General features: G+C 39.2%; 1 protein-coding gene across 8 annotated transcripts in view; it reads left to right on the forward strand.

Annotated features, from left to right (window-relative positions):
• Positions 1 to 5345: 5345 nt before the first annotated feature.
• The window catches only part of FAM184A (family with sequence similarity 184 member A), a 73840-nt gene continuing 54520 nt past the window's right edge, over positions 5346 to 24665 (forward strand). For 2 of the 8 annotated variants that reach the window (XM_074537917.1, XM_074537915.1), the window contains exon 1: positions 5350 to 5946. In XM_074537917.1, the coding sequence (XP_074394018.1) occupies positions 5779 to 5946 (168 nt within the window). In that variant the 5' untranslated portion in view covers positions 5350 to 5778. Of the gene's footprint in view, positions 5947 to 24665 lie in introns of all 8 variants that reach the window. The other 6 variants (XM_074537918.1, XM_074537921.1, XM_074537920.1 and 3 more) reach the window with 5 other exon arrangements.

Below are 24665 nucleotides of genomic sequence, written 5' to 3' on the forward strand. Positions count from 1 at the left end.
TCATTTGTGCAGCTGAAGAGAATAGAAATTTTTCCCAATGCATTACTTTTGTTCTTGCTTCTTCTGCTGCTTTGGGGTTTTGGTGTTTGGCTTTTTTGTTTTCGTTTGTTTTTTTCTTCTTTGTCTGTAAAACAGTTTTCTCTATAATTTTTATTTTCTTTAAAATAAAACTTCTTTGCTGAAAAAAATGTGGGTACAAGCTTAAAAAACAGACAACTTATAAAGCGAGTGAAGTATTCCAAGTGAGAGCTATATCAGAAGAAAAAGATTTACACTTTTCTTATTGATCTTCTTCAACTTTTCAATCCTTAACTACTCTTTTGTGTTTGAAATTAAAATAATAGAAATGTCTTTATTGATTAAAAGCAATTAATGTAAAAGAGTGGATTATTGTTAATTTTTCTAATAAAAATCCATATGTGAGGAATATATCCTCCATGTGAGGATAAAAATATTGTGCAAGACAAGGTAAAACCGGATTTAAAGAAAGAGAGAAATATCTGGAGATAGTTGCTCATGGGAATCTGTCTGTGTGCCAGTGCATATCTTTACAGTATGTGAAATTTTTTTTCCAAAGAATCAGCAAAAAACCCCAATATTTCAAACATGCTTGTTCACAAGTTGCAGGCAAAAATATTCTCTCCTTCATCATATCTTGACAGCAGTTTGAGTTTGAACACATGCATGAAATGGCATCGTTCCTTTTAGGATTTGGTGACCTAAATTATTTTCCTCACACTAACAGTTTCCTAGATGGGCAAAAAGACATAATAAAGACAACTTTATCTGTATCAGATAGGTATTCACCATTCTCTGTTTTCTTATTCAGAAAAATTCAATTTATGCCAAGTTTTAGTTCAAGATTTGCAGGGGTTGAGTTTTCTAAGCTTTGAAGGCCAAGTCAGTGTGGAGCCATAAAATTATAAAACCAAAAAATGTAAAAGCCAAAGATCTACCAGGTAGTCATAAACCTGTGTCTGTCACCATGTGCCACCGGGTCATTTTGACTGAAATCTTACTTGCAAACACAGAGGCAGGAAGGCACTGAACTACTCAGATGGAGTATCCTGAAATGTTGATCAGATTGTTCACCTTCCATAAATCACAGTCTTGCTAACCCACAAATGAAAAGGTCATGAGATTTTTTCAACGCTATTAGGATATTTAATTTTTATTTTTGTTTGGTTCTCCTCCTCCCTCCACATATTCTTCACAATTTTGTGTGCAACCATAGCGAGACAATTTTGGGTACTCTGATCCTTTATAGATGTGGAAATATGGCTCTGTATACAACTATATATAGCTGACAGAAGAAGCCTTTGTTACTTGTACATTTTCAAAACAAAATGGTTTTGCATGATTTCTTACACAGAAACCTCAGCATCCTAGATTAACCTCAGCCTTAGCAATGAGGTCTTTATGTTAAAGTAGGACACCATGGGCTTATTCAGTTATTATATTCCACCAGGTTTGTTCAGACCAGAAAATTAAAGCAGGGATGATAGATATGTCTAAGCTGTGTTGTTATTTTGAATATTTTATACTATTCTTTTAATGAATATAGAATTTTACTTTATGAAAATAATTAAACCTGCATATAAACTGAAGATATGTATATAATAAATTATTAGTTAGAATTTTTGTAGAAATAAAATGTTTTTTTAAAGAATCTCAGTATTTTAAGTAACTTGTTCCTATATTTTCTATTTTTAAATATTTAGTTACTTTGTTCATACACATGTGCAAAAAATTTGAAAATTCTGTTCAGAGTTGTAGCTGCAGGGTTACAAATTAAATAGCACAAACCTGCAAAATCCAGTAGGTCAAATTTCTTGTTAACTGTCCTTTCAGGAAAAGCCGCCAACTTCCTGATATCTTCAGAGTTGTCAAAAGACATTACCATAAAGCAAGCTTGACCCTTGTAACACTTTCTGTCTATAAAGAATCAGAGAGGGAGTTTTGTGCCTATGGCTTGAAAATAAGGCATACAGTGATTGCACACATTTATCTTAGTCAGAGCTGTGATGAGGTAAATAAAGGAGGGTTAGTGCACATAGAAATCTGTAATCCATAATATTCCCAGCAGATTGAGTGTAAATGTCATTTTTTCCCTGGTTTTGCAAACCTCGATGATGTTATTTCATAATTTTAGAAAACATTACACACAAACCAGAACACTTGAACTGCAAATATGCAGATAAACAGATAGGCAGTAGGATACAAATAAAGGCACAGGTAGATTTCCACACAGGCAGTGTTGTTGATTTTACATCAGAGAAAACAAAAGTACAAAGTCCTTCCCACATGCTGCTATATATCCATAGCAAATGTATTTAAAAAATGCAATCTTAAAGCATACATTCACTGACCATATTTTCAAATTCAGTAAAATGTTCCATAGACATACAGCAAGAGCACTCCTACATAGTGTGCCTAACCCCATGGAGACACCGGATAGATCCAAAGTGTATCTCTGTGCATAACCCCATGGAGACACTGGATAGATCCAAAGTGTATCTCACTTATGTAACCCCGTGGCGACAGAGACACCAAAGGTTTCACTGTGCAGTTCTGGAGCAATGATCTGTGGCAGGAGCCCTGCCTTGTTCCACAGCTTTGTGCACCCTTCAGCAAACCCTGAGTGCTGTCTCCTCATTTGCCTCTGGATGGCCTCAGCCCAAGCCCTGGAAGACCTTGAGACTGACAGATCCTACTGCACTGATGAGACATTAAATCCCACCAAGGAAAAAACCCACTAGGATCCTGACTGTGCTGCTGCATCATGCTCCTTTTCATCAGGGACCTTAAGGAAAACAGGCTCTATCCTACATGTGCAAACCTGAAAGGAAAAGAGCTTAGCAGTCACCATCTGAGCTCTAAAGGCACAAAATGTGTAAAGAGAAGCTTGAAAAAATCGGAATTAGTTAGCTACTAAATGGCACATGAAATATTGACAAAGAATATTTAATCGCACTTTTAAAAAATTTAAAATCACCCAGAGAAAACTTAGTACTTAGCATCTCAGTAGGAGACAAAACCTGAACATATTTGACTGTTTTGTTGAACATATATAAGCATGGCCATATATAAATCACTTCAAAATGCTTCAAAACAATGTTTTGGGGCCAATATGAACCACAGCAAAAGTGGTTTCAAAAAAGAAACTGAAAAAGAAAACAGTAAGGTTTTTTGTCTCAGAGGAAATGTGAATAATTCCAAACTGCTCTAATTTATTTAAAAATAAATCTATCAAAATGTCTAAAATGTGTACATTAAAATAAAAATATTCTGTAACTCTTGAAATTTCTAGGAGCACTAAGAAATTGAGCCAGCCATTCCTTCATATCGGGGCATTATTAGGTCATTAAAGAATGCGTCTTTTTACATGAGAATTAAGAAGTTTGCATAACGGCATACATGCAGCCAGACACAACTACTACTTGCAACCAAGGTTCCACAATCAATCTACTGCCTTAATTAGTAGTTTGACCTTCCTAGACATGAAAAATCGCTGAATTATTTTTTAATTGGATAAAACTGAATTAAAAGTATGTGTTATTCATGGATGTAATCTATGGACACAGATTTGAAACAGATGCTCCTAATATTCTTTCTTCCCCTTGTATTTCATCTGTATGAATCACTGCCTGGGTAGGCACCATCTGTCCTTTGTTCTCTGTTGCCAGAATGGGCCACTTCAGAAGGAAAAAAAAAAAATCAGTGTCAGAATTTCCTGGACAATGCAAATTCTGAGTTAAGGCAACACAGCTATTTCAGATTAGGATTAAATTATTTATTAGTTTCCGTATTATCCAAAATAGTTTGGGGTAATTATTTCTTTCATTATAAGAGATTTTTTCCAGAACTTCTGACCTTTTGAAGACCTTTCTAGTGTGTTGATGCATAGAAATTGCAGAACTCAATGCAAGTATTTGTCTCATACTCTCACAATCAATAGTAGCAATATCTAATTGTGCCTTCCAGACAGTGACCAGTTTATGCATCAAAGAACCTCATTTACCCCATGACCTCAGGTTTGCACTGGTAGTTCGGGTTTAGTTGGTTATTTATCATACAGTACAAGCACGAATCTCTATTAGCAAGTGAGGCACATTGCTCTGTAATATGGATCTCTTCCCCTACTTTACTATTCCATCTACTTCTATGATTTGCAAATTCTAAGTGATGCTTTCCTCCATAACATTGCTGAGAAGCACAGACTTAGCTGTATATTTTTGTGGCTTGCCTCTTTGATACCTCTGCCTGCCTACAAAGAATGCAGGCAGAGAAGAGATTTTCAGAGCAGGAAAAAAAGCAGTAAAAAGATAAAACTACTCAACAGAGAATAGCAAGAACGCTGTAAAGGAAGAGTGCAGAGGCTGTTAATCTGGGAATCTGATGTGTCCAACCACATTAATATATATATATTCTCACAAGGCCAGAGCCTAGCAAGGAGATGTTAAATTCTTAAAGGGGGTGGCAGTTCTCAGGAGTTGCCCAGGATGGAACTGAAAAAGAGAGCAGTCAAACCCAGCCTAAAGGTTGTGCTAAATCCAGCTGTGAGTCCCCTCTGGCGGGAACCTTTGTTCCATGCCCATCAGTCCTCTGGCCCGGGGCTGTGTGCTGCAGAAGCAGTGCCTGTGACCCAGGAGACATCGGCTGGCTCAGCTGGACACATCCCCACTCGCTGGCTGGGTCACCCAGCACTTTTGGGTGTTTCATCACTGAATCAGTTTAGTTGGAGCAGGCCTTTGAGATCTTCAGCTCCGTCCTATGAGCAAACACCTCCTTGTCAACCTGACCACGGCACTGAGCCACGTCCAGTCTTCTCTTTCACACCTCCAGGGACAGTGCCTCCTCCACCTCTCTGCACAGTCCACTCCAACACTTATCACCCCTCTTCGTGAAGGAATTCCTGCAAATGTCCATCCTACACCTCCCCTGGGGCAGCTTAAGTTTCTATCCTGTCGTCCTGTCGCTAATTGCATGGGAGAAGAGGCCAGCCCCTAATTTCCTCCAAAGCTACCCGTGCCAGTCCCGTGCTACCTGCTCCCATTTCCAGGGGCTCCTTGCCCGTGCCCCTCCTGCAGCGAGAGCACGGCACGTCCCACACCGGGGACCAGCTCCATCCCCTCGCACACCCGCACCGTGGTGCCCTGCCCGGGGCATCCCCCGCCACACCCTCGGGGCTTCCCACCAGGAGAAGCCTTGGGATCTCGGCACAGGCGGCCCGACCCCTGCCGCGGAGGGGCAGCGCTGGCTGAACCCCGACTCCCCCGCGCCGTGCCCGGGCCCCGGGGGCCAAGGGGCTGTCTCCGCCCCTTCCCGCAGGAGGGCGGGCTCCCTGCTCCCGGTTCCCTGCTCTCCCGCTTCCCGGGACGCGGGGGGCGGGAAGGGTGAGCCGGGCCCGCGTCCCCCTCGCTGGGCGGCGCGCGCGGCCGCGGGCGGGCGGGGCCGGCGAGTGACGCGGGGGCGCGCGGCGTAAACAGCGCGGGGGCGGCCCCGTCAGCCGCGCCGCGCCCGCGGCCCAGCCGAGCGGCCTCCCCCGCCCGGGGACGCGAGCAGGAGCGGAGAGGAAAGGCGAGGAAAGGCGGGCGCCCCTTCGCGCAGCGTCTCCCAGAGCTTTGACGCCGCAGCCCGGCGGGGGCGGCGGCCGAGGGAAGCGCCCGGGGCGGGAGGAGCCGCCTCGGGCAGCGAATCGCGGCCGGGGCGCCGGGCACGGTCCTCGGTGAGGCAGGCAGAAGCCCGAGCGGCGGCGGCGGGAGCCGGGCGGTGAAGATGGCGACCCCGGGCATGGGCTGGCAGCAGTCGCAGCACAGCTACGGCGGCGGCTCCGCGCCCGGCGCGGGGAAACTCGGCTCGGGCTCGGCACAGGCGGGGCTGGGCGCCGAGCAGACCGCGGACCTGCACTTCAAAATGAGCAAGAAGATCGCCCAGCTGACGAAGGTGAGGGAGGCGCGCCGGCTCCTTCGCCGGCTCGGGTGTCTTCCTCCTCCGCTCTGTCTCCTTTCGCTCCTTGCCCTCATGCGGGCGTGCTGGGCCTGGAGAGGGGCAGGCTGTGGGGGCTGATGGCAAATCCGGGTGGGTGGGATGCGGCCGGGTTTGTAGCCCCGAGGCCGAGCCTGGAGCGCCCTGGGTGCCCGGAGCATCCCCCGGCGCCGCGGGCAGGAGCGCGGGGAGCCGGGGCTGGAGAGGAGCCGCGCACGGGAGTGCCGCAGTACCGGCCCCGCTTCGGGGTGCCCGAACCCCGCCTGGCACAGCCAGGTATCCCCGTGCGCGGGAGCGGATCCCCGACTGCGGGCTGGTGCTGGTTATTTATTCTGCGGAAATTGTGGCTTCTCTTCTGTTATAAGACCTTGAGACTCGGAAGTCTCTTTAAATGGGGAAATTCAAGTGATGCTTGCCTTTCCTTTGCTGAAGTGCTGTTATTTAAGGTGTCTGGTAATAGCTTAAATGCCTTAGAGGGTGACGGTGAAGTGTGAGAAAATTTCTGGTCTGCTGTTGCTGATTGAACGCTTTTCATTATGTCATCCCCAGCCTAGAGAATACATTGTATCTTTGTGAGAGGCCGGAGTCAAGCTAGGAGGTGTTTTTAAAGCCTATTGCTAAGGCAGGTAGGCCCGACCTGTGATTTAGTTAGAATAACTTGAAACAATGCTGAGGTGCTGTAATCTCTCTTTAGTGACGCTCAAGCTGTAGGCAAATGGCATTAGTTAGGAAATGAGAGGCAGACTCTCTTTATTAAAGCAGAAGAAGTAATTTTTGTCCGGAATCGAATAGCTAAAACATTTAAAGGTAATTTTAAAGCACTGTGGGAACTGCCAGTATTCTTTACATGTATGCTAAAATGGATGAAGGTGACATTTCGTTGGAACTAAGAGTGAAGAGAATGAAGACTGCTGGCAGGCTCACAGTGGAGGCAGTTCACATTTATGTACAGTTGATGCACCATTGACCAGTTAAAAATAGTATTTATTGTGGCACACTGTGCACCTTAATGTGTTGGAAAGCTGATAACTGAGGGGTATCTTGTCCTTGAATTCAAAGTCCAATTTCTTTTGATGCTAACACCAGTGGAACTCTTAATTCCTTCAAGAGAAAAAATAAGCTGAAGGATCTCCTTGGTTTTGCTCCATGTGCATATAAATAATGAAGTAAAGCCTTAAAGATATTACTACAGCTTTGTGCTCTCCAAAAGGTGTAAAAAGCACCTGGAGACCCTAAATGGGTTTTAGACTTACCTTAAGGCCTAGGTGCATGTGTAAAGTAATACTTTCAAAGAAGAATTTATATCTGTGTGTATGCCTTTGGTATGTTTCCCTTACTTTCTCTAGGAAATTGCCCAGCAGTTTATAGTTTATTTCAGAAACAGCATTCCACTTCTGATGTGAAGTCATTTGTGTGTGACCCACGAGTTCCACATCACTGGGCATGTGCCCTGTATACTCTCACTTACTATGCATCAGATATCTTGAGGTGGATGTGAGTTAATTATGGATTTAAATGCATGGTGCTGAAATATTTTGAACTCCTGTACTGGAAAATGCAAAGACAGTAAAAGTAATTTTTTTTCAATTTTTTTATGATTCCAAATAAAGTTCACCTAAGATTCTGTGTATCGTATGAAAGTCTGTCCTGACAAAGACTTCAGATTAGTGTAAATAAAATCTGTGAGTTGTTTTCTGTTGTGTATTTCAAATAATTGCAAACTATGTGCTCATACAAGGAGTTTACAAGTGAATTAGGCTTTTGCAGGGCTGGAGTATTGTATGTGCAAGTCCCAATGACTTGCAGATTCTGGCAGTGTTGTAGTTTGCATGTTGTGTTTTGTTTTCAAGTCTTAGGGAGAAAGCTTGGGAAATCAGGTGATCTTCCCTGGGTGAAGTTCTGGAGTGAATAATAGTGCTTTTAATTGTAAACCAAGGTGTATATAAAAATACTTCTCTCGCGCCTATTGCAACAATAAAATTAAGACTTTTAAGATGTGGATTAAGATTAAAGGTATTGTATAAGATGTATTTCATTAAAGTAGAGGTGCACATTTTGACAGTTTTGTAGCTAGAGGGCTCAGGTCCTACATTTCTGTTGATCTAGCTGACCTGTCAGGAAGGGAGGCTTAAAAGAATTATAGAAACTTCTGGGTAAAGTATGATCTAATCTGCTCTAGAATCTGAAGCCTGGTTTGAGAGCTGGCTGCAGAAATCAGTCCTTGGGAAACAACTCAAGCTACAGGGAGAAAATATAAATGTAATAAACTTAATTTTCCTAAGTGAGACTTATCTGTCAGAGAAAAATTAACTTCACTTTGCAGACGAATCCTTGAAGTAAGGTGCTGCAAAAAAGATTTGAGGATATATCTGTTTAGGTCTTTTGACCAAATTCTGCTGTTCTAGCTTTGTCAAATGCTTACCAGCATATGTGCATAAAATTCCTCTTCAGTAATCCAGAAATTTATTGGTACGAGTACCACTTCTTAATTGTGCTTCTCAAGTTGTTTAGTGTCATGTATAAGTACTTCTTGCATGTCTTTCAACTGTTAGTTCTAACTCTTCTCTAGGAGTGCCTTGAAGATATAATAATTCCCCATGTGGATTTAGAGCAGAAGACACTCTGCCAGATTAAAACAAACCCACCAATACAGTGTGGTAAAAGAAGATCCAAATGCTCATTATCCAAGGAGTACACACAGTGAAGTTATCCAGACAGCTTCTGTCTTCTGACAAAAGAAGTGTGACTCCATACATGTTACTTTAATATGTGATTCCATATTACTTTTGTACAGTTTGTATTATGAGCCAGGAGTAGGAGCAGCAGAAAATGCCTTCCCCACAGAGGATGAGGGTCACTCATGAATTAAATGTAAAATTCCAAAACTAGGATTCTTCAGTTATGTTTTTGCATTACTTAAGGGAATCTGATGTTTTAGTCAAAACAATACAGGAACACAAAGTAAAAGGTGAAATTTGTTTAATAACCAGATTTAATCAGTAATTCAGAGTGAGGCAAAATAAGGTATGAATCCATTTCACTGAGCAAAACACTTCTTAAGTGCTTAACTATATTTTTACTTTTGGGTAGGAGAGAAAGACTTACCTGATTTAACTTTAATATGCTTAATTCGCAGGGGAAGGTGAAACAAGTGGTTAGAAATTCAGGTCTAAAAAAACCAAGATGATACTTCATGTCATGTTCGAAGACTGCCGTAGACTGTAACTGAAGCAATTTTAGGTCTTCCTCTTCAGTATAAGCTCCTTATTTTCAGGCATTCTGCAAGATCTGTGTACCAGTTTGGGATAAAGTAGCATCTGACACAAAGATTAAAGCCAACAAGAAATAAACTGCGATTATGAGATTGCATATATGTGTTTGTACTGCTGCATGCAGGAATGCTAATGCAGTGTTGAATTATGCCTGCTGCAGATGAAAATATACATATATATTTAATTAGTTTGCATAAGACAACTGGATTTAGAAAAAAAGCAAGGTGCTGCCATGCTTGTATCAATAGGAGAAAATGGTGTTAGTTTTCACAATTTCCACAAGAGTTCAGGAGTCTTGTTTCTCATTTTGGATTTGTTGGGGTGTTGATTTTTTGTTTTTTTTTTTTTTTCCTCTTTCTTTCTTTGTGATGTAGTTTGTAGCTTGGGTGCTTCTGATTGAGAAATCCATATCCTAAGTGTGTTGGTAAAGTCTGTTGTGAAAATTTTGTGACATCAACATAAATCTGTGACTCCTACAGAATAGCTGCATGATTTGTGCTGGGACTATAAAAAGAGACTCTTCATTATTGGTTTGGTTGTATGATATTTGTTGCAGAAATTTTATATTAACTGCAGCAGATCTGATGGGAAAGAAGCACTGGGTAGTGTTGGTGGATGAGAAAATACAACCTGGCAATGTGCTCTTGCACAAAAGCCCCCCAGTATCCAGGGCTGCACCAAGGGAATGTGACCACCAGGTCAGGGAAACTGATTCTCCCCCTCTACTTTATTCTCCTGAGACCCCACCTGGGGGCTGTGTCCAGCTCTGGGGCCCCCAGCGCACAAAAGACATGGAGCTGCTGGAGCAAGTCCAGAGGAGGGCTCGGGAGAGGATCAGAAGGCCATGGAGAGAGTCCAGAGGAGGCCACAAAGATGATCAGAGGGCTGGAGCACCTCTCCTATGAAGACAGGCTTGGAGGGCTGGGCTTTCTCAGCCTGGAGAAGAGAAGGTGTTGTGGAGGCCTCAGGGCAGCCTTCCAGTACCTGAAGTACAGCTGAAGGCAGCCTGCAAGAGAGCTGGGGAGGGACTTTTGATAAGGTCCTGTAGCGATAAGACAAGGGGGATTGGCTTTAAACTGAAAGAAGATAGATTTGGATTATGTATGAGGAAGAAGTTCTTTATTGAGAGGGTGATGAGGCACTAGAACAGGTTGCCTAGAGAAGCTGTGGATGCCCCATCCCTGGAAATGTTCAAGGACAGGCTGGATGGGATTTTGAACGCAGTGGTGTTGTGGAAGGTGTGGAAGGGGGGTTGGAATTGGCTGACAGTTTATGGTCCTTTCCAACCTTAAACTATTGTGTGATTCTGGAAGAAGAGTCTGTACGTGCCATGAAGACAATCTCTACCCTACAGTTAGCATTTTTGTCTATTTAATAAATAGAAACTGTATAAAACATTAATGTTTTTCCTTGGTACATACTTAGAACTTGATGTTTCTGTTTTGGAAAGGTTCCAGAAAAATCAGTTCAAAGATGATGGTAACAAAGTTAACCAAGGCACATCATCCTTGAGTAAACAAGAAACTAGAATCCAAGACTTCTGAGACCTGACTTCTGTTCTCAATTCTTCCAACAGTTTCTTGCCTATATTTGGGAAAGAAAATCTTAGATTTTTTCCTGTGTTAGAGAGAAGTACTTAGACAATAGGCATTAATGTTGTCAATCCAGTCAGTTTCTAGGGGATGTAGATAGTAAATTTATTTCAAAGACTGAAGTGCAAATTTGATCATTTTTAATTCAGATGCTTATGGTTTTTGTTGTATGAACTCATTTTCTGAGATGGTTAAAGGTCTCCCTCAGCAATCACAGAATGCAGTTTTATGCAAGTAAGAGCTGTAAGGTTTAACTTATATAAATGATTCTTAACAAAATGTTTCCAGTGAAACTTTGTCAGTTTTTATTTGGAAGTATTCTGCCTCAGGAAACAAAACAACTAAACCTCTTGCAGAAGGTTCGTTGTGCATAAAATTATACAAAAACTTTTAAAAAAAGAGCCTTTAAAACCAGGGAAGACATGAGAATTTAAAAATCCCTGTAGAACTGTTTTGATGTTAGCTGTCATCATGTTGTAGTTGATGCCATTAACAGTTTTGTAAAAACTTGGGATTTGGCTTTTTAAGCAGCCTTATGTCATCTCTCCAATGTGTGTTAACACTGGCAGTAGGCCAGTATTTGTAACAGTTCCAGGATTGCTTGAAAAGAACTGAAATTTTGAGGCGGGTGTGATTTAAGTATGTATTTTGATGTCACTATTTTCCATATTATTCTAACTGGCAATGTGTGAACAAATATTATGTTACTACATTAAAAATAGTAGCAAGGGTAAAAGATCTGAAAATTTAATACTATATATTCAATTAATTTACATTTCTCTGGAGATATTTAACTTTATTTTATGTTAATTATTCCAAAGATAGCTGAAATAAGTCCTCTCTGAAGGGAGAGACTTCTCAGGTAGGAAGTGAGAAACTTGCTCCAGAAATATTGTCTATCTTAAAATTTTTCTTTTTTAAATCATGCTAGGGTAGTTTATCCATCTTCCCTGTCAGACTCTTTCCATGTCATGTTCCAACTCTGTCCTTATTCCACAGTAATTATGATCTTAGCAAGGGATATTCACAGAGAAGTTCTCTGTACCCATGATAGTATAAGGAGAAAGGTGGAACTGGGTAAAAATACCATGTTTTTTATAACATCTGATATAGTTCAGAAGAAGTAAGTAGAGCTTTCAGGCTCTCAATATCTTCTTCAGAACTTCAATAAAATCATCTGTTATTATCTTTGTCTGAATGCTTTCTAGTTGATGACTGTAAATTGCTTTAAAGCAGCTGTGGCTTGTAATTTAGACCTCAAGAGGTCTTTCTTACTATCCACGTTTTGTAGGACAAAAATTATGGAATTTGGTGATTAATAAGGATCATAGAGCTCTCAAATGGTTCTTCCCATCATTATCATTGCAAACCTGTAAGGTGAGACTGCAGGGGTTCTATGTTGACCTGATGTGGGTGTATTTCAGAGCTCAGTGTTGTGATGTGGGAATTGGGTCAATGACTTTACAGTCTTTTATCACAAGACATCAAGAAGAAAGAAGGAGGACAAGAATGAAATATTTTGAATATAAAAAAGATATATACTCAAATTAATTCCTTTGCTCTCCACCCACATAGTTTTAATGGTTGACTGGTAACTCAGAGTTCTTCTGAGGCTGCTGATAACTTGATGTTCCAAAGATGTTTCCTATATGTGTGTGTAGTTGAAAGTGTGGTGTTGCAAAACTGTCTGATCACACATTCACATATGTTACTAGTCTAAAATGCCTCTTGTGGATATATCAGCTTCTCGCAGATTTTTTTTTCCTCCTCATTTTATGAACATCCAAAAGAATAATAAAAATTAATTGATAAATAAATAAACTGGGGGAGATGATAAATGGCAGCTGGGGGTGTAGTTTACTGGTAAACTTGCAAGTGTTAGGTTTACAGTTGGACTTGATGATCTTAAGAATCATGAGGTTGGAAAAGATCCTGAAGATTCTATATGCATCCTCTTGTTTATTATTCACTGCCAAAATTAAATAATATAGAGTTACAAAGAGCTGGAAGACTGTGAGGTATTATTGCTCTGATCTGTACTTCAGCTGTTAAATCCCATACATCAACACACTACAGATATTTAAAGAAAAGCTGGAAAGACGTGGATTTTACTACTAATGTCAATGTTAACAACATCTCAACATTTAAAAACTAGAGAAGGAAGAACATTCAGGACATAGACTAAACTTGATATTGCAACACCCGGAAAGTTTAAAATCTGCCAACCTTTAGCTGCTTTTATATAGGGCAATATAAACCTTATGAAAAAAAATTAAGACATGTTTTGAATATATATTGATTTAAGGTTTTGTTGTTGTTACTGTTTTGAGCTGAGTACTGCTTTATGGAAGAAGGCTTTTGCAGTTTTCATTTTAGATGGAAGTGCCAGTTGAGAGTTAAAAATGCAATACTGCAATGCATTCCTTCAGATGTAGAAGTTGTAAACTGGAGAGTCTTTTATGTAGATTTGACAAAGGAAATCAGTAGTTGTATTTGTAACTGTACAAGGTATTTATAGTTAAATTATTTCATACACTTGCAAATTAGTATGGGCGCAGCACTCTGAAGTACTCAATCCTGTAAGGAGTTTTGGTTTGACAAGTCTTACAAAAACGTATCAGCAGAACAGTCTGGTGGGTTTTTTGGTGTCGTTTTTTTGGTGGTGGTGTTGGTATTGGAAATATCATGAATGTGCAAAAAATTTGTTTCAAATTGACAGACTGAACACTTCTTTAGAAGAAGACAGATTGCAATTTAATATTAAACATTGTGGTTTTGTGCGTTCTTCAAGCACAGGAGAAGTGTATTTGGCAATAGCATTGCTTTGCATACTGTTTGTATAGTACTGTATTGTCATGCAACCTCTTGGTTACACATGCTTTAGTTTTTAATGTCTAGAAGTACAATTAAAGGTGTATGTCTAGGTATACAGTTAGATGTACTACATGCATAGAAGTGTTATTCATCATAAGTCATTGTTTTGGTGCAGTGACTTCTAGCCCTGAGTAGTTTCTAAGCACTTAAATTATTTCAGTATCTCATCCTTTGAACTCAGGCTTTGGCTTTAATAAAACCAGTAATTTTGTCAGTGACACTACTGTTTTTCACCCTTCCAATTCTCCATTGAAGCTTCATTCTCCTTTGACCTGTAAAATGGAGGAGGGCATTACCTTAAAATAGTCACTAACTTTTTCTAGCTGTTTGCAGGCTTGTTGCTAAATAAACCCAGCAAATCTCAACATAATATTATGAAATCAGATGTATATGTCTCTTGGCTGATACAAGTTTGGAAGTAGTAAGCCAGGCATCTGTGTATTCTTCTAATGACTGCTGTCATACCAGTAACCAAAGGCATTACATTCCAAAAATAACCAGAGAAACAAAACAGTCTAAAGCTGTTCACCATCTTGTCCTACTTAATGCATATTACCTGGTTCTGTTTCCTCAGCCAGGCTCTTCTAACTGAATCTAGAAGGCTAGGAGGAGGAAGAAGGGCCTTTTGCTGAGGTTGTCACTTGACTCGGATCAAAATGACAGCTTTTAAAAATAGCTAATGTTAAAAAGTTCATGAAGTCCTTCTTCAAGATGCTGCCATTAAATGAAAGACAACCTTTTAGCTGCAAGTAGTAGTATGAGGTGAATATGAGTAGTACTCATTTTCTGTTTTAATTTTTATGAGATTAAAGTAATTTTTTCATCCAGTGTCCTAAAATTTGATTTCTAGAAACCTGAATTGTAATGTGTTCAGAAAACAGGTGTGCTATAATCCAAAGATTTGTACTTGAACAGTGTTTTTGCTCACAATGTGACTGAAAGCAATAACTTCTAGTAAAGGGTATCTGACACTGCCTTCTCAGATCCAGTATTTTGCATTATGGATGCTGATGTGTTTGGATAGGTTGTACTAAAATGCATTGCAGTAATCTTCTGTGACTGCCTTTGTCCTTTTAAAATTTGACAAATGAAGATAATGGGAAATTATTTCTTTAATAAGGATTAAAGAAAAGGACTTGATTTTTTTTTTTTTTAATTTAACTGCTTTGTGTAATTGTAAGTGTAGGTTTCACACTTAATATATAGTTTATTGTAGCTGGTTGTAATAAGTAATCAATTGTATGTTTATGCATAAAAAATGCAAAACACCTTGAAAATCTATGCATGCCTTTCTTCTCAACATTAACCAGTCTTATCAACATAACTCATTTATTGAAGAAAATACTTAGTTGTGACACAGAATGGTAGAAATTTATTTGAAATTTTGGATTCCATTATTTTGTCTGTGTTGTTCGCTAGCTTTCAATCGATTGTGTAGCGTTATTGTGTTAACTTAGTTATATGTCTTATATGTCAGTCCTTTCCCCAAAACCCCTTCTCTTTTTTTCTTTTAAAAACACATTTCCATTTGATTTATGCTGAGGCTGTACTTGGACACAAAGCTCAGTTTATGTATTCCTTGAGCTGACCTGGAAGTGTTCTGTGGCCATTATTTCTATTCCTGTCATTCTTGTCTCCCTTTATTTCTGTGCTGTTTCACATCCTGTGAATGGTCCACACTGTGGATTGAAAAGGCATATATGGCAGTTTGGTGTATTAGGTATGTTCTGTCTTGCCTCCAAATATCTGATGCATGAGATCGTAATTCTTATCACTTTGGGCAGACACTGCTTTAGGAGATGTGTTCTGAACAAGTGAAGAGCCTGAAGCAACTTTAGCCTCTGTTGGTTTGTGTTCTTTTCCATAGCTCTGAGTTCATACTCTAGAATAAACTAGATTTCAAATACCAGGTTGTTGGGAGGGTGGAGGGTGTTGTTTGTTGCTGGAGTTTTTTGTTTTGTTTTGTGGGGTTTTTTTTTGAGAAAGCTGTTTGTGTAATAGACTATTTACCTCTAATGGAAATTTTAAAATGTTTTGGTATGAGACTTTGTTGTGGTTTGTTTTTTGTTTCTGTGGGGGTTTTTTGTTTTTTGAGGGTTTTTTCCCCTTATGCATCTATGCTCCCTGGTCCTGAGGGAAATTAAATTTCCTGCTTTCAAAAAGCGTTAGCTTGGTAAAGTCATAGACAGAAGTAATACACCTTCTCACTCTAGAATATTAAAAAAATTACATCCTGATGATAAACTCCAGCTTCTCTATGGGCCTATATGAAATTTTGATAAAGTTGGTCCCTTCATTCAAGTCCTAACTTACAAGTTATGTTCAACTCTACATTAACTACTAATCTTGACCCTCATCTGTTCCCACATATAGAAGAGGAATTCTTAAAAGAAAAAGGAGACTTTATTAAAGCTTTAGAAAGCAATGAAAAAAATTCTCTGGTCTTGGAAGCATAAAAACCCAGTCACTTTGTCAAAGAACTGAGAATAGTCTTAAGTTTACCTACAAGAACGAATTTTATCGAAGAACACAATCTGTATATACTTAGTGAAGTGTGAGGCTGTATGTGTGTTTCTTGGGAGACGAGTGAGGCTCTCCTCTTGGGAAGAGGGGCCTTGGCAGATGCTTTGCCTGTGGGCTGTGCTGGGGCTGTGTTGAATTATTCTCCTGACCCTCGTTCCCCTTGGCAGCGGGGGTGGGCGGCAGCCGCAGCTCTCCGTGGTACCGAGTGTGGGGCTGCCTCCACACCTTGTCCTCACCAGCAACCAAGTCTGACTTGGTTTATGCAAACCAGTGCATTTCCCTGCTGGCAAAATCTCGTTAGAGGCCCAGCTTACATAACTACAATTTCCCAAATGTTTTATGTAGTTGGTGTGGCGAGCTATAACATTGATTCTGCTGAGCACCATGGAGGTAAGTGCAGTGAATTATTTCTCTGAAAGTGTGTGCCATGCTGTGTCTTCCCCAGAAACCTAGCAGAATAAAAACCAAAAAGGACAAAGAAGTGAAAATTAAGGCAGGCACTGGTATTTTTCAGAGTTCTGTCTGTAAATTAAGTAATGTTTGAGAATATTTGAATGAACAGCAGCATTTTCTTAATTTTGTCAGGACTTTGAAAGAGGGGTTTATGTTTGATTTTTGAAATCTGACTTACAGAATATACCACAAAAAAAGGATTAAATATTTGGTTTTATTCTGTTCTGAAATAACTGCATTTTTAGCTTATAAGGGTCTTAAGAAGCTGGAAATGCAATTGTCTTGTCATAAAATTCACTAAAGATATGTCTTTTATTTCTGGACATTGCCCAATGTATCTTAGGTTCAGAAGTCCTCAAAATATGAAGAAATTTCCTATTGAAACAACATACTACTAAAACCCCTTACTTTGATGATTAATCAAAAACAGTGATCTGGGTTTGTAAGATGAGTACCATTTTCACTCTTTTCCTCCACTTAGGTGTTACTACGTCTTGTTTTGGGAAATTCTGAGCTTAATATTACTGTGCTGAGAGACAATTCCTTTGTTTATACTTGGAATAATTTTGTAGAATGAGGATCTCTAGGGATCTATATACCTGAAAGGCTAAAATCAGATATGCAAGTATTTAAGAAATAAGTGTGCAAGGAAATGCAGCTCTGAGACAAACGCAACTTGAGAATAGCCCCTTGGCCTGTCCTGCTTTCCTTGCAGCAATTGAAGGTCCAGTCATATAGCAGATGTGTCAACTATAGTCTAGATAGGTGATTAGAGGGTACATGGGATTCTTTCACGTAGGGAGGCAGATTGGGAAATTTGTACATCTGTCAATTTCTTCGGTATGTTTCTCAAGAGTTAGCTGTCTTGGGAAATTGTCTGAAGCTGCTATGCTACAGATTTGAAATGTTTTTTTCTGGCATAACCTGATTGATAGAGGTTGCCAGAACTGAAAAGGGATTTTGACTTGGTGTTGGTACTGCCACACCTATCCCAGCACAAGGGTATTGATTTGTGGTTGTAAGTACATCCCAAGGGAGCCTGTAACAGGAGGAAATAGTTGTTTCCAGTTGAATGAATAATGAATTGGGATACACAAGAAATTAGTTGGACACTTTGCTTTGAGTTCTAGAGTATTTTTATGTCTGGTTCTGTGATTGAAGACTGTCCAAAATACAGGAAGTATACTGAGAACTTAATGAAAATGCTGGAAAACTAAGAGATACAAGCACATGTTTAACTTTTTATCTGTAAAATGAGACATTTCTGAAATATACATAGCTCTGGTTTTATGCATAAAGCTTGTTCATTTTTAATGAACTTGCCATGAAAAAAACTTACACATTCATGAAAGAGATTTTGTTTTGGAAGCTGTATTGTATGCAGTCTCTTTAACTTTTAAACTATATGTAGGAAACCATGGAAATTCTCAAAAAGTATAGATTAAAATTAGGGGGAGGATGTGCTGGAAACAGAACAGAGCTAAATATCAAAACCTTTCATCTTTATTAGAATCTTTCCTGACTCTGTAATGGAAGCAGTGTTGAATTAGTAGCTGAAGATACTCGTGCTTAGTGTGTAAAAGTGATGTTAAAAACTCAAAGCTTAAATGGTATTTGCTAGCTAATTTGGAATTCAGCTATGAAAAAAGTATTAGAAAACGTAAGCAAATTTGCTGTTAACTGTTAAATGCCTTAAGTCTGAAAAACAAATTGCTCCATGCTGTTTCTTAACAAGTTAAGATGTGAGTTATAATTTTCTGTATTGAATTACAGCTGGTGTATTGACAGTTGCATTGTACATAGAATAGTCTTAAAATGGGCCTTGGAATGATATCTCAGTGTTTTCTCTGTATATGAGTTGCATAGCTCATTCTTAAATTTTTGTGTTAACTAATTGTGTATTTTGTGATATGCCACCAACTTAGCTTATTTTTTGTTTCCCTTATTGTGTAAAAAGTGGAAGATTTCTGCAGTAGTAGTCAGAACTAAGCATGTTTGTGTAAGAGACTGAATATATATATGCTGACAGGTGCGTGATACAGACCTGTACCCACCAGAGGCCTTGAGCTAATTATTTAATGTGAACTTGCACACAAGTGCTCAGTGGTTGCTTTTTTTTTTTTCACTTCTCACAGATCTACTTGTTTGATTCATATGTGTTCCTTGATTTAAGATTGCCACTGGTTTCTCATTTGTTGAATTTAATAAAGGAAGTAATAGATGCTGAAGAAAGAAGACTTCTTAGTGTTCCTTTAATCATCTTTATCATATTAGGTATCACAGATTTTCTTCTTAGGCTAGCTAATCACAGTGAAAACTTGATGTCTTTATGAAGATTCTTATTTGACTGACCCATCAGGTGTGGGGAATTTTTGTTGGAAGTGAAAAATTCTGAACAGTCTTAACCTATGGAATTCTGTATGATGAATTGCTTGAAGAATAGCAGTTAATGTCTCTCATTTTATGTGGAATAAAGTATTGTGAAAGAGGCAAATCTGGCAAATCATTTACAATATAAGTACTCTTATTTTAAGAGTATTGTATTCCAGCTGCCAAGTAGAAACAACAGTAGAAGCCTTTATTACAATTGCATGAGAGAAGTTTTTAAGAACATTCACTAGGGTAGCTCTCCAGAAGATTATCTCACTTATGAAGTTTTGGTTCAACAGGATAGCCATGATAAGAAAGTATAGCTTTTGGGCTGAGTGTTCAGGATTCTACTTTTACTGTATTTAATGGGATGAATAGAAAAAAGAGATGCTTTAGGACAAAGCAGTATAATTATATGCTTTTATAAGAGCATCAATTTTCTTGTAGGTCTCTAATGGAAATACTACAATTTTCCTAGTTATGTATATGAATTTTTTTTCCACTTCTTTATTGAATGATTTAGCAAACTTGTGGTGGAGGGGACTGCACAAACTTTGAGTAGATTAGATACTATGAGGAAGAAATATATTTAGTCCTTTTCTTTTTTCTTTTTTTCTTTTTGGTACGACTTTTTAAAGGAAATTTAAAATCAGTTACATCTCCTGTTCTTTGTTGTGTGGCTGTGAGTCTTGTCTAAGTGTGTGCTAGACAAGTAGACATTAAAGTAGACTAAAGTCTGGCTGCACCTCTGGACTTTGTGGTCAGTTGCGTGAAGCCCAGCTGAGGGCTGGTCACTAACAGTGTGCCCTAGAGGCCAGCATGTTCAACATCTTTGTTGTGAGCTGCATGATGAGACAGAATGCACACTCAGCACGTTGGTGGCCAGTACAAAAGTGGGACAGGGGGTTGTAAAACAGATGGGTGTGCTGCTATTCAGAGCTGGACAGGCTGGGGAATGCACTGACAGGGACCTGATGCAAAGGCCTATCTGGGGCAGCGCAGCGGGGACGTGTTGGAATCGACTGGCTGGAAAGAGCCGGGCAGCGAAGGCCCCGGGGTTCTGACAGACACGAGCTGAACGTGGGCCAGCAGTGTGCCTCTGGCTGAGATAGTCAATGGCACACTGGACTGTGTGGGAATGAGTGTCACAGCAGGTCAGGGGAGGTGATCCCTCCCCTCTGCCCCACACCTGGACTGCTGGGTCTGGTTTGGAGGCTCCCCCATATGAGGGAGTCGTGGATGTACTGGAGCAAGTCCAGCAAAAGGCTGCTGTGTTGAGGAGTCTGGACCATCTGTCATACTGGGAGAGGCTGAGAGATGCAACTGTTTAGCCTGGAGAAGGGAAGGCTCAGGGGGATCTTATGAATGTGTGCGTACACCAGATGGTGAGGAGTAAAGAGGACTGAGCAGGCATATTCTTAGTGGTGTCTCATGAAAACATAAGGCAATAGGCACAAACAAAAACACAAGAAAACACTTTTTTTTTTTACTGTGAGGATGGTCACATTCTGGCACAGGCTGCCCACATATGTTGCATCGTTGTCTTCCTTGGAGACATTCAAAACCCACTTGAGCAAGGCCCAGCATAGTCTGGCCTTGCTTTGCCCAGGGTCTAGGTTATACCAGATAACCTCCAGATGGGTCTTGTGACCTCAGCCTTTCTGTGATCCTGTATACACGGTGTTTCTATAATAGCTACTGTGTTGAGCCTGTAAGTTGTCAGTGTCACATGCCAAAACTAATAGGCATTATTGTGTAAGTATTGAGGTGCAGCTAGGAATTACAATTTTTTTCCATTGCATGATTGGTACCTGTAGGTTACTGGAAAGTATCCCAGTAGGCCACTACAGATTTGTCCTAGATTCATCTTGGGCTTGGCTTTGAAAATTAACTTGGACTCTCAACTGGGTGACTGTGCTACCTTCTGCTTACTTTGATTTTGCTTCCATAATATTAAAAAAAACCAGTCAAATCAGTGATAAGACTTAGCATGAACATAGATTTTATTTTGTTGGTTAAAATCTAGATTTTTGTTCTTCCAGAGGAAAGAAGAGAAACTGCTTTGAGGTAGTTTCTTTCTGGGAAAGTAGCTCAACTTCTTCTGCAGTTATTAAAAATTCCATTATTCCGGTTGGAATTTCCTTTATTTATTCTGGAAATTTAGCATTAAATCTTCCAGAGGTGGTTTGTAGTTAAAGCCTTCTTGAAAAGGGAAAGCTGCTGTAGATAAAATACTGTGTTGGGAGTCTTGCTGTTTGTATTTTTCACTAATGTTTCTTTCCTGTGGAGCTGTATATTTGCTCGGAAGGCTCCTTGCCTTTCCTTCCTTTAACAAGTCTGGAAAGTAGAAAATCAATTACAAGCAAGCAATTGATTTGTTTTCCAGTCTGCTTTTCAAAACACTGATGACGATTTCTTCTTTGATCCACTAGTGGTGTATTCTTATCTGCATGGTCTCATCTGCTGTGAGGAACCACTAGATACTTAAATTGTATAGAGTCTATAGGAATTCTTGAGAAAATTAAACCCAAAATAGATCAGGCATGGAGAGGACAAGACTGGCAGGCAGAGAGAGTAGAAAAATGAACTTTGTTTCAATGGTGAAGAGGAATCTGGGAAAACCTTTTCTCTGGCTTGTCATACAGTACTGCTATTTTTTTGGGAAAACAGAATAAAAAAAAAAACCTTTTGTTAATGCTTTCATCAGCTCAACACTTGAGGACTCTTGAGTAAGAATGAATAGTGTGTATGAGTGATAACAATGCTGACTATGCCTTGCTTTCAGGTTTACAAGCAAACTAAGAGGAAAACAGATCATCTTTCTTTAGTGTCAACTTCATTTACAATTATCCAGAAGTACTTGTGACATTTTCAGGTGATGGCACTCAGAAATATTGCTTTGGATATCCTCTAGAGAAGATTTCAAAGTGGAGATGCTTCATTTTACTTTACATTTCTGCAGTTGTTATTCTGTCTCTATCATCGCTGCTTTCCTTTTTTCCCCCACCTTGTCAAATAAAAGAAGAAACAAATCCATTTCATTCTATATATTTAAAGCCAGTTCCCAATGTTTGTGGTTACTTCTACAAAGCAGGACAACTCAGCTTGCATACCCTTAGTTATTAAAAAGCTATGTGTTTCTAAGCTATGTATTGAAAAATGTAAAACCAGGCAATGACCAGCCAGGTTTTCATTATAAACATCTAGTGAAAAATAAATGTTTAAAAACATGACACTTCAGATGGTGAAAGTTAATAGGGGGTTGGATTTGAAGGTGAAATGGATGAAAATTTAAAAGCAAGTTTATAGTATTGAACTATAATGAAAGTTAGCTTGAATGGTAAAGCAAGGAAATAGATTTAGAAGGAAATGGGACAGTAATTTTTTAGAATTTGGATTATTTTGAGTGTTATGACTTAATCTATGTAGTACAGATAACTACACAACTTAAATGTTTCTCTCTGATGAAAATACAGTAGGTGAATGTACAGATTGTGATTGCATGAAGGATAATTTAGCCCAGCTTAGCAAAAAAGGGAGACTTAAATTATAATTGATATCAATATAATTGCTTTGACTGGGTTAGACATTACTTATAGTGGCCTTTAAAAAAATACTTATTTCAGACCAAACAGAAAAACTTAAGCTTTGCTTTCTGACAATAAATAGAATCAGCTGACTAATCTTACCCCTTTTATATGATTGGTTTTTTTCACTCCAAATTGAGATTCTCTAAGTGTGATGGATTTATCATAGAAATATACTTTGCAGAAAATTTCAAATTCTGTTCATCCTTTTAGGCTCTCATTGCTTCAATGTCTGTGAATGTCGTCCTTTTAGGCATTTGACCCTACTGAAGAGAACTCACTTCCTCAGTGCCATCTCTCATCTTTTGCACCAAAAGACTGTTTTTCTTCTGTAGATGCTTTTTCAAAGAGTAATATGACTTTGTTTTTTATTAAGAAAATGAATAATGGGTGAATTAGAAACTATATTTTTCCTTCTAAAAATACTTAGAATGAGATAAAAATTCTGAATGACATTGTCAGGGGAAAATTTCCAACTTCATTAACTATGGCTTGTCTGACCATTGAGGTATAATTTGATGATACTAAATACAGAAATTGAATAAAGAAAGGATCAGCTTACTATGGCTAGCAGGTGATTAGAACAGATGAAAATATGGCATCTCTGTTTTCTCTGTAATGTAGTTCTGAAACAATGCTGGGGATTTGGGATGAGCAAATAATTTTTAAGTCATAGTGCTGAAGTAATCTTAGAGGCATTGTAAATAACTGTTGTACTTTGATAACATTTGTATAATAGAGCTCTCCTTCTCAGTTAAGCAAGTTTGAGGTTTAGTACCACTCGATTTACAAATTGGTTGTGTTTAAAACTACTTGATTTACAAGTGGTTGAATTTAAAAATAAGGGTTGATTTTCAAGGAGCCATTACAAAACATTTCAACTGTTTTCTGCTAGAATTTGTTCCCATTCTGGCTAACTTTTGAAGCTGTTTCTAAACAATTTTACCCTCTTTCATAACAGTCTTTCTTCAACATATTCTTGTGTTGTATTAAAACCTGTCATCGTGAAAATATTTTTGATGTCATAATGAGATAGAAACTTACATTAAACTCTATTTTGACTTATTCTGCAAGCTGGTTTTGCACTTTGGAACAGACAGCAGACTTATGTGCAACTAATAAAAGTAAATGTCTCAGTCGCACAGGTAATAAATATATTGCTTAGAAATGGCTCTGTTTGAGAAGAGTGCAACATAAATGTACAGAACTGGATTGCTGAACCCTGTAAACTTATGTAACTCCATTAGAGACAGCAATGCCAGTGTAGAGCAGCTGAGCATTTCTCTCAGAAATAGATGTCACGTAGTAGTCAAGTGGGGGATTAAGTGCCAGGTCATACAAAGCACTAATGGCGATGTCTTCCCTAATTTGGTTTATAGTAAAGAGTTGCACTTCCCTTCTATCCAGCTGCTTCTTGTCTTTCTGTCAAGGTCTTCAAGTCCACTTCTGTCTGCCTGGAAAAATTATTTTTGTTCTGGCTTGTACATATAATTCTGAGGTGTTCTACTCCTGAAAATTAGTTGAATTCAGTGTGGCCACTTACCTGTCCATCTGCAGCATTCTTTAATGGCCATCTTGGCCACTAACTGGAGATGTCTAGTGCATCCCCAACCCATCTCTCATAGTCCTGTGATATTACCTTGATATAGCTCTTCCTATTTAATTGATATTTCTTGTTTGACATCACAACTGCTTCTTTTGTACCTGAATTTTTGCCTCAGCTGAAGATATTCTGAAGGTTGTATCATGTTTCATAGAGGCATAAAATCATTAAGGGGGGGAAAGGTGTCCAAGATTGAGTCCACCCTATGACCAAACACCATTATATCAACTAGACCATAGCACTAAGAGCTATGTCCAGTTGTTTCTTGAATACCTCTGGGAATGGTGACTCCACCAGGTCCCTGAGCAGCCCATTCCCATTCTTGACAACCCTCTCAGTGAGAAATTCCTCCTGATTTGGGTGGTGCAGCATTGTATCTGTCTGTCACACTTTAGCCAGATCA

This window comes from Zonotrichia albicollis, chromosome 3 (assembly GCF_047830755.1).
Source record: "Zonotrichia albicollis isolate bZonAlb1 chromosome 3, bZonAlb1.hap1, whole genome shotgun sequence".
Lineage (NCBI taxonomy): Eukaryota > Metazoa > Chordata > Aves > Passeriformes > Passerellidae > Zonotrichia > Zonotrichia albicollis.